The sequence below is a fragment of the Manihot esculenta genome, chromosome 11 (assembly GCF_001659605.2).
Source record: "Manihot esculenta cultivar AM560-2 chromosome 11, M.esculenta_v8, whole genome shotgun sequence".
Taxonomy (NCBI): Eukaryota; Viridiplantae; Streptophyta; class Magnoliopsida; order Malpighiales; family Euphorbiaceae; genus Manihot; species Manihot esculenta.
Genome location: NC_035171.2, coordinates 7,972,507 through 7,993,451, shown reverse-complemented (window position 1 = coordinate 7,993,451; position 20,945 = coordinate 7,972,507). Strand labels below are relative to the sequence as shown.

The 20,945-nt window shown below is 27.2% G+C and overlaps 2 protein-coding genes across 2 annotated transcripts; both read right to left on the bottom strand.

The window, feature by feature from the left end:
- Positions 1–7,769: 7,769 nt before the first annotated feature.
- LOC110625564 (receptor-like protein 56) lies at positions 7,770–11,432 on the bottom strand. Its single transcript, XM_021771198.2, has 4 exons — positions 11,426–11,432; positions 11,255–11,323; positions 7,991–10,034; positions 7,770–7,818 (listed from the first exon to the last, which is right to left on the bottom strand). Exons 1-4 carry the CDS (start codon positions 11,430–11,432, stop codon positions 7,770–7,772), a joined length of 2,169 nt encoding a protein of 722 aa, XP_021626890.2.
- A 2,036-nt stretch (positions 11,433–13,468) lies between these two features.
- LOC110626372 (receptor-like protein 15) lies at positions 13,469–19,380 on the bottom strand. Its single transcript, XM_021772215.2, has 3 exons — positions 18,913–19,380; positions 18,505–18,660; positions 13,469–13,653 (listed from the first exon to the last, which is right to left on the bottom strand). Exons 1-3 carry the CDS (start codon positions 19,361–19,363, stop codon positions 13,484–13,486), a joined length of 777 nt encoding a protein of 258 aa, XP_021627907.1. The 5' UTR covers positions 19,364–19,380; the 3' UTR covers positions 13,469–13,483.
- Between the last annotated feature and the right edge of the window lie 1,565 nt (positions 19,381–20,945).

Sequence of the window (20,945 nt, the reverse complement as noted above, 5' to 3'; positions counted from 1 at the left end):
GAGGATGTGCTGGTACAAGTTGGTAATTTAGTATTCCCTGCTGATTTTTACATAGTCCATATGGATGACGATAGGGCCTCTAATACATCTGATCTTTTGTTAGGTAGACCTTTCTTGACAACTGCTAGAACAAAAATAGATGTTTTTGATGGCACACTTACCATGGAGTTCGATGGGAAAATTATAAAATTTAATGTGTGTGACAGTATGAAATACCCAAATGACCTTTCTAATGTGTGTGGTGTGGATATCATCGAACCTTTAGTCCAGCAAGTATTTGAGTTGCAAGGTGAGGATGAACTACAAACTGTCATGTGTGAAAACCTGAGTAAAGCTAAATTGGCAGCCATAAGTACTGATTTTGTCTTACAAGGAAGGTTGGAAGATGTGGTCCATGAACTTGAAACTAACAAAATTAAATGTAATGTCTCTTCTTTAGGATTGCCCATTGCTCATTCTAAACTTTTACCATCTATTGTGCAGGCCCCACAGTTAGAACTGAAACTGTTGCCGACTCACCTGAAGTATGCATACCTTGGGGCAGGAAGTTCTCTACCCGTAATTATCTCCAACAAGCTGACACCATATGAAGAAGAGGAGCTGATTCGAGTTCTAAAAGAAAATAAAGGTGCAATCGGCTGGACTATAGCTGATATAAAAGGGATTAGTCTTTCCATTTGTATGCACAAAATTTTATTGGAAGACGATAGCAAGCCCACCAGGGAAGCTCAACGTCGTCTGAATCCTCCTATGATGGAAGTGGTAAAAAAAGAAATCCTGAAATTACTTGATGCAGGTGTGATCTACCCCATTTCCGATAGTAAGTGGGTGAGCCCAGTCCAGGTCGTCCCTAAGAAAACAGGCATTACTGTGGTGAAAAATGAAGATGGAGAATCAATACCCTCCCGCGTCCAAAACGGGTGGAGGGTTTGTATAGATTATCGTAAATTAAATACGTCCACCAGAAAAGATCATTTTCCACTTCCTTTTATTGAACAGATGCTTGAGCGCCTAGCTGGAAAATCTCATTATTGTTGTCTTGATGGATATTCAGGCTTTCATCAGATTCCTGTGGCACCCGAAGACCAAGAGAAGACTACCTTCACCTGTCCATTTGGCACCTTTGCCTATCGACGAATGCCGTTTGGGCTTTGCAATGCACCAGCCACGTTTCAGCGGTGTATGGTTAGTATATTTTCAGATTTTGTAGAAGACATCATGGAAGTTTTCATGGACGATTTCACCGTATATGGTAACTCCTTTGATACATGCTTAGCTAACCTTGAAAAAGTCCTTAAAAGATGTTTAGAGTCTGATTTGGTGTTAAACTATGAGAAATGTCATTTTATGGTGGATCGAGGGCTAATATTGGGGCACATTGTGTCAAAAAGGGGAATTGAGGTTGACAAAAGTAAGATAGATATTATTAAGTCACTACCCTATCCCGTTAATGTGCGCGAAATTCATTCTTTCCTTGGACATGCAGGTTTTTATCGACGATTCATTAAGAATTTCTCAAAAATAGCTCAGCCACTTTGCAGGTTATTGCAACAAGATGTTGAGTTTACTTTAGATAATTCTTGCAAGGAAGCTTTTGATACACTCAAAGAGGTATTAATCACTGCGCCCATAATACAGCCCCCTGATTGGAGTCAACCTTTTGAAATTATGTGCGATGCGAGTAACCGGGCTGTGGGCGCGGTCTTAGGCCAAAGGAAGGGAAAAGATCCTCATGTTATTTACTATGCGTCCAGAACACTTGATAGTGCCCAATGCAATTACTCAACCACAGAGAAAGAACTGTTAGCTATAGTTTTTGCTTTAGAAAAATTCCGTCCATATCTACTTGGTACTAAAGTAATTGTTTACTCTGACCATGCAGCTCTAAAATACCTTTTCAAGAAGAAAGATGCAAAGCCCAGATTGATTCGATGGATTCTTTTACTTCAAGAGTTCGATGTTGAGATCCGAGACAAGAAGGGATCTGAGAACTTAGTTGCTGATCATCTTAGCCGACTGCCATTGTTGGTTGAAGATACTGTACCACTTAATGATGATTTCCCGGATGAACACCTGTTCTCCGCATCAGAGCAAGTTCCATGGTATGCCGATATAGTTAATTATCTGGTCTCTAAAGCCTTACCCGATGATTTAACCAGAGCTGAACGGGAAAAGATCAAACATGATTCCAAGTATTATACTTGGGATGAACCTTATTTATGGCGCATATGCTCAGACCAGATTATTAGGAGATGTGTCACGGGTCATGAAATCCGTTCCATTATGAATTTCTGTCATGCCCATGCATGTGGAGGCCACTTTGGCCCAAAGAGAACAGCTCGAAAGATCCTTGAAAGTGGATTTTATTGGCCTCATATATATCAGGATTCCTACATATTCTGTAAGTCTTGTGCTAATTGTCAAAAAACTGGAAATTTAAGTCGTCGTGACCAGATGCCCCAACAACCCATCCTTATCTGTGAAATATTCGATGTTTGGGGTATAGATTTCATGGGGCCATTCCCATCTTCTTTTGGTCATACATACATACTGTTAGCTGTTGATTATGTTTCTAAATGGGTGGAAGCAAAAGCTACCCGTACTAACGATGCTAAAGTTGTTGTGGGTTTTGTCAAGTCATATATCTTTAACAGGTATGGAGTCCCAAAGGCCATAATTAGTGATTGTGGAACTCATTTCTGCAATAAGATAGTTGCAGCACTTTTCAAGAAGTATGGTGTCCATCATCGAACTTCCACCGCCTATCATCCACAAATAAACGGGCAAGCAGAGGTGTCCAACAGAGAAATTAAGTCCATTCTTGAAAAGACCGTCAGTCCTAATCGCAAAGATTGGAGTCTCAGGTTGGAAGACGCCTTATGGGCATATCGCACAGCTTTTAAAACACCCATTGGCATGTCTCCTTACCGCCTCATCTATGGCAAGCCTTGTCACTTACCCGTAGAGATTGAACATAAGGCTTTTTGGGCAGTGAAGCACTGCAATATGAGTATGGATAAAGCTGGTGTGCATCGTAAGTTGCAACTACAAGAGCTGGAAGAAATTCGAAATGATGCTTATGATAATTCCAGAATATACAAAGCAAGAACCAAGGCATTGCATGATCAATTAATTTCTAGGAAACAATTTTCAGTTGGTCAAAAAGTTTTGCTATATGATTCTAGACTGAAATTATTTCCTGGTAAATTACGAACTAGATGGATTGGTCCTTTTATTGTCACTAGTATTTTTTCTCATGGTGCTATAGAAATAAGGAGTATGGACACCAACAAGTCATTCAAGGTCAATGGCCATCGTTTGAAATATTTTTATGAGAATTTCGAGCCACAACAGGTTGAGGAAGTTAATCTTAGTGGTTTTCCTCCATTTCCTTAACTAACTTGCAGAGAAGTGAAGTCTAGCTAAGACTTTAAATTAGAACTACTCTTTCAATTTTATTTTGTTTTATTTATTTATTTTATTTTATTATTTATTTATTTATTTTTTTATTATTATTTATTTTATTTATTTTTTTATTTTCAATCATCTTCTCCGGCGGTAAGTGTTTTTTTTTCCAGAATGGAACATTCTACAGATAGGTGATCTTATATTTATGGGTGTGTTTTGGAAATACGAGGTGGAATTAGGTTTAAATTTATTTATTTATTCTTTTCCCTTTTTTACCCTTTATTTTAAACTTTTTTCATCTAATTTCCCTTTTGTCTCTTCTCACTTACAGCCACAAATCACCCATGGCTCCCAAACGACGCTCCACCGCCACCCCTGACAGCCGGCGAGTTCGTACCTTTACCGGTCGCAACCCGCCAACACCCGCTACCGCCACCACCTCTCCATCGCTGACATCCGCCACCGTCCGCGTGCAAGCTCCACTCGATTCCATTGCCGCCGCTCATTCTCTGCTGTCTCGCATTGTGCAACCTGCCTTGAATCCCTCACACACGTCCATTGCGGACACCAACCCACGTGCCAAGCCACCACCTCGCGCTAGTCCACAACCCTCCGCCACCACCAACGGGGAACCACTTTCTGACTTGTATCACTCCACTTCCACCTCTTCAGCAGACCAGTCTCCTACCAATAATCCGACTGTGGTAAATACTTCTGTTGCTGGTACCCGGACACGACTTGGGAGGGGCAGACATCACTTACCTCCGGCTCCATCACGATTGAACGGTAATCTTCGATTTACACATGCAAACGAAAGAGCAGGTCCCATCATCGCGCGGTCCGATCGAGTCTTCCAAAAAGGAAGTGCTTTACGCACAGCTCCTGTTGCCTCAACCATGGCTAATCCTCCATTTGACGCTCAACAAGCTTTACAGGCCCTCAACACCAGAATTGATCAGATGGAGAGTCGATTTGAAAAAATATTGGAGCGTGTTGCCACTCATCTAGCACGCTTAGCAAACAACATTAGCGATGTGCGGGCTACAATTCGATCTCAATACCGACAGCGGCAGTAGGAATCTTGACATCCTTCCTGGTCCTATTCTAAACTCTTTTTATTTATTTATTTATTTATTTATTGTGACCCAAGTGTGGAGGAAAAGCTGCACATATATCTGCTTTGGTTGTCTTGTTCTTTTATCACATTGAGGACATTGTGATCCTAGTGTGGGGGAGAGTTTGTTCACTTGTTTCAGTTTTAATTTAGTTTGTTCATTTGTTTTAGTTTTAATTGTTCTTTTTGTTTTATTTGATTTGTTTATCTCCTTAAAGAAAAAAATTTTAAAAATTAAAAATAAAATAAAAGTTGACTTTCAGAGTTAAATTGAATTATTTTAGGTAGCTGGCATAAGTAGCATTCTCTTATCTTTTTATGCAGATCATTAAGCAATTCTAGCATTTTCTTTATGGTTTGAAATGTGCAAACTTATGTTTAAGTGAATTAATATTGCTTGATAAAAGACCAATAGTGCATTTTGAAATTCTACTTTCACCTGCTGCAGTGAGTCTTGATACTACTATCCAGAGAACTAAAAAAAAAAAAATTAATTTCTTTTTGAGTGGTTTACCAACATTAACTGGTTCAAATGGTACGGCATTTGATCCCTTTAAGCAAGGGATGTCTCTTGTGGATGGAAAAAGTTAGTGGTTGGGAGAATTATACCCCGTAGGGGCCGTCAATAATTCGAAACATACCACTAATAATATGGTTTACCATCACTGGTTGGTTTGGGTGGGTCGGGCCCATTCCCCTTAAGTAAGGGATGTTCCTTGTGAATGGAGAAAATCAGTGTTGGGAGAGTATACCCTCGTAGGAGCCGAAAAAAATCTCGAACCAAAACCATAAAAAAAATGATAAAATAAATAAAAAATGGATTCCTGGTTCCTGGTAAAAATTATAATTTTAAAAGACTTTCTTGGTTGGTTGGGTATATGTTTCTTTATGCTAAGAATTTGATGGAACTTAATTGCATGATCACATATTGAGTTTGCTACATTTCAGCTTTTGAAGATTGTGTTGATATTCCTTTTATGATTTGTATACATTGATGAGATTTTGCTATGAAATGCGGGTTATTTGAAATAAGTTGAGTTAACTTTGTGAGCAATTGATTATGGGGAGATTTTGTGAGTCCTTTCTGAGTAATGAGTACATACTTGAGGGCAAGTCTGATCTAAGTGTGGGGATTTGATAATATGCACAATTATGCATCTTTAATATTATAAAATATCTAGATATTGAATTTGATTTCGTTTAAAACAGATTGATTTGTTTAAATTTCGTTATCTTGGTAGGATTGGAGGATAACAAGAAAAATCCAATTTGGAATCCACACTCTGAGATAAAAGGTGGCCACAATCAAATTCATAAAAGGATACTCTAGATGGGCTGTGTTATGGACTGCATTATGGGCACAACTATACTTGACAAACAAAGCCAGCTTCAAATCCGGGAACCAAACAGATAAATCTTATCTGCCAAACTGTACTCAATTTTGATTTTAGATACTTATATTTGGGTTAGGACTCTTAGTACTATAAAAAGGGGCATTCTGATGTATCTGATATCTGATCTTATCTTTCATCTCCTATTTTAGTCATGAACTTGTGTGGCTAAATTACTCTTATCAGTTAGAGGATAATTAAAAGTTCCAGTTAAACGGGTTGTGAGATTGATGTAATTTTATAGTTTCTCAATTATTAGTATTTATATTATTCCTGTGTTTATTGTTTAATATCATTCTGTGGATTGTTGCATTAAGGCGCCATTGCTCAATTGCTAGGATGGTAGACTGCTATTCAGGTTAGTTAAATCCGTAATTGTTTAACTAAACTGAAATAGGTAGTGAAGTAGGTTGCGTAAAGCCTTCCTAAGGAATAATATAATCTAACTTAAATGAACCGAGCGTCTCACGTTTATTAGTTAGAATCAGGTCCTTTTAATTCTTAATGCAATAATTGGATTAAATTCTAGGAGCGTCTCCTACGGTTGTCCAAGAGTTAGGGCTAGTTAACGAGCGTCTCTTAACTAGTTTAAAATTAAGAAAGGATTTGATACCTGAAGCGTCTTCGATATCTATAACTGATTTATTAATTAATTTGAGATTATTTTGTATCCGTGATCAACCCATAAAAACTGGAACTAAAATTATTCCTTTAACTGAATGTGTCTCATCTTGATTCTCTCTTTTAAATTTAAATTGGTTCTTCTTTTAAATTGATTCTATTTATTCCTCTATATTCAAAACCCCCCCATTTTATTCTATTTAGTTTTATTTTACTTTATTTTATTTCATTCGATAGAATTAATCTATTTAACCAGTCTCTGTGGAATCGACCCTGTTTACCACTATCACAAATTTTATTTTAAAGCAGGAATTTATTTTTGGTGGTTTCGACGTCCATCATTAATTAATAAATCACTTTCGCTTGTTAACTAAATGCAGTGGCAAAATTAGGATTACACATAATCATATCGAATTTGTAATTAAAAAAAAGGCCAATTGATCCAAAAAGACCCAATATTTACCTATATTTATATTTTAAATCAATTGTTTTAATTTTAATTTAATTAACTCAACATTTACTTTTGAGTATAATTTTAATTAATCTGCAAAATTCTAAATTTGATGATCTAACTAGTATGCCACATATATTATTGCTATTATTTTTTAATTATAAATTGATGATCAAGTATATGAAAAAGGCAAAACATTTACAATATTTTGTATTTTAATCTAAATGTTTAAATTTTAAATAAATTGACAGTAATTTTAGCCAATTTTTAAAAATTAAAATGGAAGAGTTTATATAGAATGTTAAAAGTAACATTTTACTATTTTTTAAATATAAATTAAGGGGATTAAAATGGAAGAGTTTATATAGAATGTTAAAAGTAACATTTTACTATTTTTTAAATATAAATTAAGGGGAAACATTTAGAGTACACGTTAGAAAATCAAGCAGCAAATTCCAAGAAACACAAAGTACTAACAACACTATCCAAACCACAATAAAGATTTGCAAAAATTAGAACAATAGTTAAATATAAAAAAAAATACAGCTAAAAGATAAGATATTCGGCTTGAAATAACATATCTGGTACAGCGAATGAATCTTCCCTTGCATTCCATATTCTTCTGACCTTTTTATTTGCTCACTCCGTCATTCAGAAGCCATGAAAGCACCTCATGGCCCTAGCATTCTTGCAGCAAAGTAAACCCAAGAACCAGTCCTGTAAAATTGCATCAATCTAGAGTTCTTTTGCTTCCTAAACACTAGAGAGCAGTATCCATATTGCCCTAAGGTTCTTCCATTTCCACTAGACCAACATCCTTAGAAACCAGAATTCTACCAGAAGCAAAATAAGGGCAACATCAACATTAAAACCAAATATATATATATATTGTATTACAATGTGTCTTTCCGTCAGACTATTGCTTGAAATCAGTTCCGACAAACCCATATGGAAATTGAATAAATACAAACATCAACATAATAAAACCACAACATGCGCCAATGCCTGTTGATGCGGAGGATTGCTGCCAACACCAATAGGATTGTGACATAGGCTCCACTGAAACTCCAATAGAACCACACCATATCAATACCCCCTTCATCTTCCTCTTCTACATCAGCAGATGGTGTCGGTGTTTGTGGAGCTTCATCACTTTTGCAGCTCTTATGAATGCGTTGTCCACAAAGACCAGGATTACCTCTGTAATTGTTTTCATCGAAAGTTCCAAATTGCGCTCCATCAGGAACCCTACCTGATAAATTGTTGTATGAAACATTGAAAGTTCCCAAAAAGGTCAGCGCAACTAGTTCACTGGGGATTTCACCACTCAAATTATTGTTGCCAAGATCTAAGCTCTCTAAACTCCTTAGATTTGAAAAACTGACAGGTATAGATCCTGTTATATGATTGTGAGACAAATTCAATGATCGAATTTCATGCAGGTCTCCAATTTCTTGAGGAATGCTGCCACTTAACTCATTGCATGATAGATCTATTCCTGCCATTGAGTTGATAATATCACCCTTGTAGGAGTTGTATCTATATTTCGTTGCAAATTCCACTTCCACAAGTTCTGAATAATCCCAATCTACCCATGGCAAATGGAGATTAAGAGCGATTTGATCGGGATTATTCAAATAGATAATCATAAAATTCGGAATATCAACTACTTCTATCATCTCAAATGATATATTATCGCAAAAAGAAATGTTACTAAAGCATGCAGGTACGGAACCAAAAAGTAAGTTGCGTGAAAGATCCATTATATTCGCATTTCTTAATTCACACAACTGATTAGGAATACGGCCGTGTAATGCATTCCCTCCCAATGAAAGCACTTGCAATTCAGAGAACTGACCGATCCAAGATGGAATATTTCCAGAAAAATTGTTATCTCTCAGATCAAGTGCCACTAAATTAGGACTTCTGAGAAGCTCATGGGGTATGGGTCCACTTAGATTGTTCTTTTGTAAAAACAGAAAGTGCAAATATGAAGAATTGAAGCAGGAAGGCATAGACCCATACAACCTATTTTTTGAGAGATCTAAAAAGACAAGATCGGTCAGATTACACAGAAGTTTGGGAATTGGACCGGATACCTTGTTATTGGATATGTCAAAAAAATTGAGGCTTGATAGGCTGCGGCTATTCAACAAGTCTGCCCCTACCATCGCACTGAAGTTGTTGTTTTTCATATCCAATACCGTCATGCTTCTCAAGTCCATATCCTGAGGAAAAACGTTACCTTGAAAATTGTTGTTTGATAGAATCAGTGCACAAAACATGGTACAATTAGCAAACAGACTTCCTGGCAACTCTCCCGAGAAATTATTATGGGATAAATCCAGAGTAGATAGTGTTGGCGTCTCACTGATTGAAGAAGGAACATTACCACCGAAATTATTCCTCGACATGTTTATATATTCTAGTCTTGGGAGGACCAAGCCAAACTCCTTCGGCAGCATACCAGTGAGATTATTGCTCGAAATATCTAACTGAACGAGATCATGCTTGAAATTGGGCAGCTGAAATGTTCCTGTGAATGAGTTGTTTCTCAAATTCATAACTACTAACTTGGAATTATTTTGTAAGATCCAAGTGGGGAACGTTCCAACCAACGTATTATGAGAAAGATCAATAAAGCGTATGTCATGCTGGTAACGAAGAAAGCTAGGAATTGCTCTAGTTCTCACATTTAAGTTGCAATTTGATAATTGAATGTACTTGAGTTGAAATGCAGGAAACCATGTTGGATTTTCTGTTTCCAGTTCTAGCCTGCTACTTCCAGGAGAGAGTATAAATAATTCAAGTTTTGAGTGGTTAGCCAAAGCGCTAAATGAGAATGAGCCTTCAAACTCATTGCCAGAAAGAAGCAAATACTTGAGGGAGGTGAGTTCAGAAACAATAGATTGAATGTTGCCACTCAACTGATTGAATGACAGATCAAGAAATTGGAGGTTGGTCAAGTTGCCAATACATTCTGGAAGAGGGCCAGAAAATTGATTTCTTCGGAGATTCAACTCAACCAAACTTTTCAGTCCGCATAATCCTAAGATAGAAAAATATTAAGCAAATGAAAATTTTTTTTAAGAAAAATTTAGAATTTAATTAGTGCCCAAAATGTATTTAACTATTATTTTGTGTATGATATCATTGAAAATGTATTATTAGCTTTTTTTTATATATTCTTTTATATATCTATTTGCGAGTGCTATATATATATATATATATATATATTAACGAAACTCACTTTTTAAACCATATACATAAAATTTGATTTTAAAAAATTTATAATGTGATCATAAAACTCTACAACTATCTTAATTTTTAAAAAAATATACAAAATAATAGCACTAAATAGTATATAATTATAATTATATTATATTTTTAATTTATTAAAATTATTTAATTAATTTATTTTAAACATAATTATTCTAATAAATCTCGAATTTTATAAGTAATATTAGTAAAAGAATAATATTTAATTATAATTTTTAATTACGTAATTGAATTATATATTAATAATATAATATATTTTATATATTAAATATACGTGCACTTTTTAATTAAAATTATATAATTAATAACTATATATAAAATAATATAATATTTTTATTAAGAATTGTATATAATACATTTTAATATTAATATTATTATTGTATCAAAATCATAACCGATTGTAAGAGCCCAATTAAAACTGATCAAAATAATTTTGTGTCACTTTATTGTGCAACCGTGCTTCTCAATATATAATATATTTTAATATTATTATTATTATTATTTAAATGTTAGTATTAAATAAAAAATCAAAAATTTTAGTCTTTTTAACAAAAATTATATTAAAAATAAAATCGAATCGTAACAGTTGATCCAAAATCGATCCAAATAGTTTTATAATGACCTCGTTACAGTGACCATACTATGTTGAATTAAAAATAATTATTAATAATTTTTACACAATTCACTAATTGGATAATTTATTTAAATATTAAAATAACTTAAATATTAATCCACTGTGTTTTAATTCAAATTGATTTAAATAACTTTTGATAATAAGATACTTTTATTGTGGTAGAATGAATGTAAAGAAAACAATTTCAAAAATTAAATATACATTGATAATAAAATGCTTTTATTAAATTTATTTCCACTAATGTCTACCTTTTCTAATCTTTCAAAATCTATAAGAAGAGAAATATTTGAGAAATTCATTTATTTTTTATAAAAAAATTAATTTATAAATACAAAAATAAAAGATTTAAAGTTTACCTGATAAGGTGTCATTGAATCTGTTACTACTTATATCCAAGAATGTTAAATTGTTTAAATTCTTTAATTCTGCAAAAATAGTAGGACAAAAAATAGAATGTTATAATAGAATGAATTGTAATAAAATGAAGGTGAGGAAAGAAAATTCAAGATTAATCAAACCAAATGAACCTTCCATTGAATTTAACATGGCACTAAGAGTTTAAATGTTGAGTGATGTAATAGCTTCTAATGATAATAATATGCTTTTATTGAATCTATTCCCACTTATATCTAACTTTACCGATCTTTCAAAACTTATAAAATATTCTGCATTTAAATAAAAATAATGAAAAAAAAAGTTAAATATTTTATCAAAATTATAATTTAATTTAATAGTTTTGATTGTAATATATATACATTCATATATATAGTTTCATTCATTAAAAATCTTTCATATTATTGTAGCCACGAATGAAAGTCTTAACTGATGTAAAAGCACCTAAGAAAAAACTTTGAAAATGTATTTAAAATTTTATGTAATTTTTAATTATGTGTATTTTTTTAATTCACATAACAAATAATAAATATTAATCGATTTTAATATTTTTAATTTAGTCTACTTTATATATTTATATTAATTTGAAATTTTAACGTATAAATTAATAATGATGATAAACAATATTAAAAAAAATATCACTGGAGATTATATTTCTCAATTATATATATACAAAAAATACTTTTCTTTTTAAGTATAAACTTTAGTTATTAGCTAAACATTTATTTTATTTAAAAATATTTTAATAAAATTATGATTTACATTTTATTTATCTTAAAATTTAATTTTAATTATATTATTTTAATACAAAATAAATTTAATTTTAATTATATTATTTTAATACAAAATATGAATTTATGTATATACATAATATATAATAATGAAGAGAAATATTTTTATTTATACATAGTTTTGTAAAATCATATATAAAAATATTTGAGAAATTCATTTATTTTTTTAAAAAAGAAATCAATTTATAAATACAAAAATAACAGATTTAAAGTTTATATTTAAATAATAGGGTACCGTTGAAACGATTATCACTTATATTTAAAATGTTAAATTCTTCAAATTCTTTAATTTTGTAGAATATTGTAGTATAACTAAACAGAATGTTATGATAAAATGAATGTAAGAAAAATAAATTCAAAATTAATCAAACATGGATTAGAAATACATTTTTCTAATTTATATATCTATTGAATACATGCCGGTCCTTCAAATACATTTTAAATAAGAGATTTATTCAATAAATATATAAATTATAAATTAGAAAAAAATATACTCATTGTTTTATAATTTTTTTATATTTTATTTTTTTATATATATTAAAAAATATAATTTTTTATTAACTTTTCAATTACACTCATTTTAAATATATTAAATTTTATTTAATATTAAAAAATATTTTAAAAAGTTTATTAAAAATAAAATAAAATTAAATAAAATTATAGTAATCAATTTGTATATTACTCAATATAAAAAAAATTAAATAATAATTTTAAGACAGCTAAAAAAAATATAATGTGAGAACATAATAGTAAAAAAATTATATTTATTGTATTTAGACATATTATATCTATATATATTTTAAATATAAATATAACATATACTCCATTCCCTCATAATTTTTATTTATGTTTTTCTTTTTTAATTGTTTTAAAATTATTGTTTATTTTTTTTACTACAATAACATATAAATTCACTATTATAATTCTATTTTATTTTATTTTATTTTTAAAAAATTTCTTAAAATATCTTTTAGTATTTAATAAAATTTAATATTTTAAGATACATATAATTAAAAAATTAATAATTTTTTTTATTTTTTTTAATATATAAAAAAGCAAAGTATGTGACGAATGAAATATTTATTTAAATATAAAATTATTTTATTTTATTTTATTAAATAAAATTTTAAGGATAATTTTAAAAAATTGAAAATAAGATTAAGAGTATATATAGTAGTGATTCAATCAGTAATAAACAATAAAGTTGCATATGAAATTATCATTTTATTAATAAAATCAAATTTTAATGGCTAATTTGTTTGGCTTTAAATTAAAAGAGCTAATGGTTTTTGAATTTTCTCATGATTTTAATAAAAAAATAAAAATATTTAAAATGAAATATGAGATAATAATATTATGATAACTTTAATAACTAATTTGTTTCACTTTAAACAAGAGGAACTAATAATAGTCATTAATTATTGAAACTATACCTTGATTAGGAAATGAACCTTTCATGTAACTGGAAGCGAGAATCAAAGTGTTGAGTGATGGAAGAGCAGCCAATGATGATAAGATGCTATTATTGAAACTATTCATAGTAAGGTCCAACTCCTCTAATCTTTGAAAGCCTGTATACCATACAACTTGTATATATGTTATTTCATAACACAATTAATTAATTAATCACTTTCACATAATTAATTAATATATGATAAATATTTTATTCAAATTTATTATTAATTGTGATTCAAATTAAATCACAATAAAAGTAATCTTAATTATCTCTTAAATTTTATTTTGTTAATAAAAGGGCTTTTTAATTAAAATTTTTAATTAATTTAAAAATATAATATATATATTAACCTAAAATATACTATATATAATATTTTTATTATTTTTCGATATAATTTACACATTCAATTGAATAATTTATCTTAAATTTTCATAAAAAATAAATAAATAATATCAAATTGTATAATAAATATTATACTTTATATATTAAGCAAATTATAATTAAGTATCTACTTTATATATTCTTATGTTTCTTAATTATTTATATTCAATTATAATAAATATTATACTTATATATTATATTATTTTGACATGTTTATAATTATCTTTCAGTTATTTTTAATTTTTATTTTTTTAGTTATTATGATTTTGCAGAACTATTAAAAACATATGACAACTCCACTTATTTTTCATAAAAAATAATTACTTTAAAAAAGACAATTTATCTAGAGGGATTTAAAGTTTACCCGTATTTTATATAATTAAGTATTTATTAATTTTAATATTTTTAATTTAACTTGCTTTATAGATCAAAAATTTTAAAATAGCAACGACGACACTGTTAAAAAAAAATAATATCAATTTCTCAATTATAAAAGAAAAATATTATTTTAAACATAAATTTTAGTTATTTCATAATTAAACACTTATTTTAATTAAAAATATTTTAATAAAATTATAATTTAAGTTTTATTTAATTTCGATTATATTATTTTAACGCAAAATATAAATTTATGTATATATATAATATATATAATAAATGTAACTAAACACTTATTTTAGTTAAAAATATTTTAATAAAATTATAATTTATATTTTATTTATCTTAAAATTTAATTTTAATTATATTATTATTTTAACATAAAATATGAATTTATGTATATATATAATATATATAATAAATCTTAAAAATAATGAAGAGAAATATTTTAGTTTCTATATGATTTTATAAAATTATATATAAAAACATTTAAGAAATCCATTTATTTTTTGTAAAATTAAATAATTTATAAATGCAAATATAAGAAATTTAAATTTACCTTTAAATGATAGAATGCCATTAAAATTATTATAACTTATATTCAAAAATATTATTTCATGATCAAAACTTTGTGTAAATTTATTATTAACTGTAATTTAAATGATAAAAAATAATTTTAGTTATCTCACAAATTTTATTTTCTCATAAAATGGTCTTTTAATTATAATTTTATTTAATTTAAACATACAATATATATTATGTTTAGAATAAAATAAATATAATGTTTTTATTATTTTTCATATGGTTTCGCATTATTTATTTATGTAAATAAATAAAAAATATTAAATTATATAAAATAAATGAAAAATTATCGGATTAGAGCTGCTGGAAAATAATTTTTATTTTTTTAAAAAGATATTTTCCACATAATAATTTATTTTTTATTATTTAATTCTAATCTGACAAAAAAAATCACTGAATATATATATCATGCAATTCCAAAATTACTTTTATTTTTATGATAACATATAGAATATATATATATATAATTTTAGATTATTTTTAATTATATATATTTTTTAATTTCACATAGCAAATTATAAATATCTACTTTATATATTCTTATATTTCTTAATTATATATATTCAATTAATAATAAATATTATACATATGTATTGTATTATTTTTACATGTTTATAATTATCTTTCAGTTATTTTTAATTTTGTAGGAATTTCTTCTATTAAACTATCTAATTAATAGATTACGTCAATATAATGATGTTTTGTTGAAATTTATTATTAATTATAATTAACTGTCTCAAAATTTTATTTTGTTAAATAATTATATATTTATATTTAAAACATAATATGTATAGAGTACGACAAATATACTTCCCATAAGAGTGGTGCATTAAATTTTTAAGAATAATTTAATTAAATATTCATATTTATAATTTATTTATTAAATATTTATTAAGTGTAATAAAATATATCTAAGTTTAGATAGGGTGAGCATTCGATCGACGCATTAAATATGAGATAGTAATATTATGATGATATTTAAAATTATTACTTTAAATTAAAGGAGTTAATGATATTTAAAATTTCTCATGATTTTAATTAAAAAAAATTAAAATAAAATATGAGATAGTAATATTATGATGAACTTTAATAACTAATTTATTTTATTTTTTAAAGGTGATATATTAAATTTGAGTGTGAAGAAAACAATTCCAATAATCAAATATACCTTGATTAGGAAATGAACCTCCTATGAAATTGTAATGGAGAATCAAAGTGTTGAGTGATGGAAGAGCAGCCAATGATGATAAGATGCTATTATTCAAACTATTCCGACTAAGGTCCAACTTCTCTAATCTTTTAAAACCTGTATACCATACAACTTGTATGTTATTTCATAATATTAATTAATTAATCACTTTCACATAATTAAATTATAAAAAATAAATATCCTTAGAATATTATGATTAAAGTTAATGTGATAAACACTTTATTCATATTTATTATTAATTGTAATTTAAATAATAAAAAATAATTTTAATTATCTCTCAAATTTTATTTTGTTAATAAAAAGATTTTTTAATTAATTTAAAAATATAATATATATCAACCTAAAATATACTAAATATAATGTTTTTATTATTTTTCGATATGAGTTACACATTCAATTTGTAAGAATAATTCTATTAAAATATTTATAATATATAATTCATTTATTAAATATATTTTAACATAATAAGAAATAGATAAAATAAGGTGAATTGAATAATTTATCTTAAATTTTTATATTTTTAAATAAAAAAATTAGCGTAATTCACATTACTTATTTATGCAAATAAAAAAAAATATCAAATTGTATAATAAATAAATATTATACTTTATATATTAAGCAAATTATAATTAAGTATCTACTTTATATATTCTTATGTTTTTTAATTATATATATTCAATTATAATAAATATTACACTTATATATTGTATTATTTTGACATGTTTATAATTATCTTTCAGTTATTTTTAATTTTTATTTTTTTTAGTTATTATGATTTTGCAGAACTATTAAAAACATTTGATAATTCCACTTATTTCTCATAAAAAATAATTACTTTACAAATGAAAAGACAATTCATTTATAAGCATTTAAATTAAGTTTACCTATAATTTATATAATTAAGTATTTATTGATTTTAATATTCTTAATTTAACTTGATGTATATAGATAAAAAATTTTAAAATAGTGATGATGGACGATTTAAAAAAAAATACTTTTCATTTTACCATAAGTTTTAATTATTTCATAGATAAGACACTTATTTCAATTAAAAATATTTTAATAAAATTATGATTTATATTTTATTTATCTTAAATTTTGATTTCAATTATATTATTTTAATGCAAAATATGAATTTATGTATATACATAATATATATAATAAAATCTTAAAAATAATAAAGAGAAATACATGATTTTGTAAAATCATATATAAAAACAGAGAAAACCATTTATTTTGTATAAAAGAAATCAATTTATAAATGCTTATTTTCTTAAACAATAGATTACTGCTTATTTTCTTAAAAATTAAATAAAAAAATTATCAAATTGTACAAACAAGTAAAAAAATCAAATTAACTAATGTATTAATAAATTTGGTGAAGATTTTTACAATAAATAATGAAAATTTTAATAAAATTATTTTAACACTCTTATTTAAAATGTATTTTATTTCACGGACGGGCATATATTCAATAGATATATAACTTATAAATGAAAAAATATATATATTCCTTCCATTTATATATTACTACAATTTAAAAAAATTAAATAATAATTTTAAAATAGCTAAAAAAATTAGATACATAAACAACATAATAGTAAAAATATTATATTTATTGTATTTAGACATATTATATCTGTATATATTTTAAATATAAATATAACATATACTCTATCCCCTCATAATTTTTATTTATGTTTTTCTTTTTTATTGTTTTAAAAATTTTTTTTTACACTATAATAACATATAAATTGGCTCTTATAATTCTATTTTTAAAATTTTTTTTTAAAATATCTTTTAGTATTTAATAAAATTTAATATTTTAAAATGGATATAATTGAAAAGTTAATAAAATCTTTTTTATCCTTTTTAATATATATAAAAAAGTAAAGTATGAGAGGAATGAAATATTTATTTAAATATAGAGTTAATCCATTTTATTTTATTAAATAAAATTTTAAGAATAATTTTAAAAAATTGAGAATAAGATTAAGAGTATAGTAGTGATTCAATCAGTAATAAATAATAAAGTTGCATATGAACCTTCCATGTAATTATTACCGAGAATCAAAGTGTTAGTGATGGAAGAGCAGCTAATGATGATAAGATGCTAAAACTATTCCAACGAATTTCCAACTCCTCTAATTTGACAATTTGATTTTGCAGAAGTATCATTTGACAATTCCAATTAAATTTTTATAAAAAAATAATTATTTTATAAACGTAAAGACAATTCATCTGTAGGAATTTAAAGTTTACCTATAATTTATATAATTAAAAATAGCACTTACAGCATAAGTTGAAAAAACAATTTTAAAAATATAATGAAAAATAAAATTTGAAAACAGAGAGCATAGTTGAGTGAGTTTAATTGGATTTTAAGATTGAATGATTTTTAAAGATCAAACATACCTTGTATAGGAAAAGAACCTTCCATTTTATTGTGGTCAAGAATCAAAGTCTTAAGTGATATAAGAGCACCCAATGATGGTAAGATAATATTATTGAATCTATTCCAAGTAAGGTCCAAAACTTCAAGCTTCTTCAGTTTTGATAATTTTTCACAACCTGCATATCTTTGGAAATTAATATATATATAAACCATAATAATCAAAATTTTGATATCATACAATTTTCATGATATTTGAGATAATAATTGAATTTCAAGTCTATGGATTCCTAGACATTTTCATATCATGTTATTAATAGTAGAAAATTTTATCTAAACATATCATGAAAACTATATTTAAATATTTTTATATTTAGAAAAAAATATAAAGGTGAAAATAAAAATAGAATTAGAAGAGTATAGTATATTACCTTGGTCATCAATGGAACAATCAAAATTATTGTAGGATAAATTTAGCGTTTTGAGCTCTTTCAATTGCTGGAACATTGACAAGTTTACATACCAAGTATTTTCATTATGAAACGAAGAACTCTTTATATCATATTGTCGTGTATTGTTGAGCGAGAGTTTAGTCACGTGACCTGTAGTTGAGTTGCACATGACACGCTCCCATTTACAACAATTGCTGGTTGGATCATCAATCCATGAAGGAAGAAGATGGTCTGCGTCAAACCCATTTGATCCAACAAATGCCTTGAAATCTAAGAGAGCCAATCTCTCTTCTTCAAAGCAACCTTTGTTTCCATGGATTTGAATCCACAGAATCACAACACCCAACAATAAGCACTTTGCTATGTTAGCCAACTCCATTTGGAAATGCGATGCTCCCATCCACCACTCCTTCCCCTTATTTATATTCATTCATAACTCTATTAGTCTCCCATCACATCCCTAATAGACAAATATTGGATTTTTTTTTTCTAACAAAAGGTAACTTTTAAAGTCTAGATCAATAAATAAATTAATAAGCCATTTTAATTTTTTAATGTGTAATAAATAAAATTATCAAATTTTTTAAAAAAATATTTAAAAAATTTTAAAAAATAAATCAAATAAGCCTTTGAAGCAAAATAACATATTCATTTTTAAAGTTGATCAATAAGTTCTTACTTTCTATTCTTTTTTTTTTTCTTTTTTATCTATGGAATTAACTTTCTTTGATGATTAATTCATATTTTAAACTAACTGTAGATCAATTTTTAATGGTTCCTGTTTAATTTTGATTCAGTTTAGATTTATAATTTTTTTTTTTGAATTCATAGTTGGAAGCATATCAATGTAGAGATTTTTTGAAATGGAATGGATATCAATGTAGAGATTATATTGCCAATTTCAATATTTTTAATAAAATTTGAGAGAAAGGGTTTAGAATTGCCATTTAGATATTTTCAATCTTAAATTGAGTTAAAAATTATTAATCGATTTCCATCTGAAACTTAATTGAGTTAATAGTCTAATTTCAAATTTAACGTACTCGGATGGATTTTGAAGGCAGCGAAATGGAAAAAAGTGCAATTTGGTGTAAATTGTGGGAACACAATCACTTCCACTTTGAAATTGAGGATTTGGAATGATGGTTTAATTTCAAACTTAATCATACCTCGATGGACTTTGAAGAGAACGAAATATGGAAAGGAGTGCAATTTGGTGTGAATTGTGGAACCACAATCACTTCTATTTTGAAATTGAGGATTTGGAATGATTTAGATTTTGTCATCAAATGACTTGATTCATTGACTTCTTTTTATTTACTTTTTCTTTTCTTTTTTTATTTTGACGTTGTGCAAATTATCATTAGTCGTCAGAATTGAGTTCTGTAGGATCTTCGACTTCGCCTACAATTTGCGAGTTACTTTATGATTGATATTTTTTATATTTTGTAGTTTTATTAGATTTATAGTTATTTTTTTAATCTCTATTTCTAATTTTCCTTGCCGATTATAAACAGCTTCTATTTTGCATGTTCTAGTCTTCTCTAATGAGAATTTGCTCGATAAATTTAATTTACTTGAGAGTTTTTATATGACTCCAAAGAGAGTTTGATTTCAGTAATATTGAACTCTCGAGATCGCGTTGTTACGTCCGGTAATCTCTGCTCCCTTATCATTATTTAGTTGAGCTCTAAATGCCTCACCTTTATAGTAGTGTTTGAATGATCAATACTCTTGTTTTATTTTGAAAGTCTCCTCCAATTTACTGCATGCTAATTATCGGTGCTGTGGCAGTGAAATTTGGCAAAATCAGTGCTTAGTCGTGACTATTTGTTTTTTGATTTGGTTTGTTTATTTTTTAGTTGGTTTGATTTATTCCTATTTTTAAATTTTAGTTTGGTTGGATTTATATCGAATTTTTAACTTTTGAATACCATTCAATAACCCTCTCATATACAACCATATTAACCTTAGTTAAATAGAATATATAGTGCATTAATAAAAAAATATTT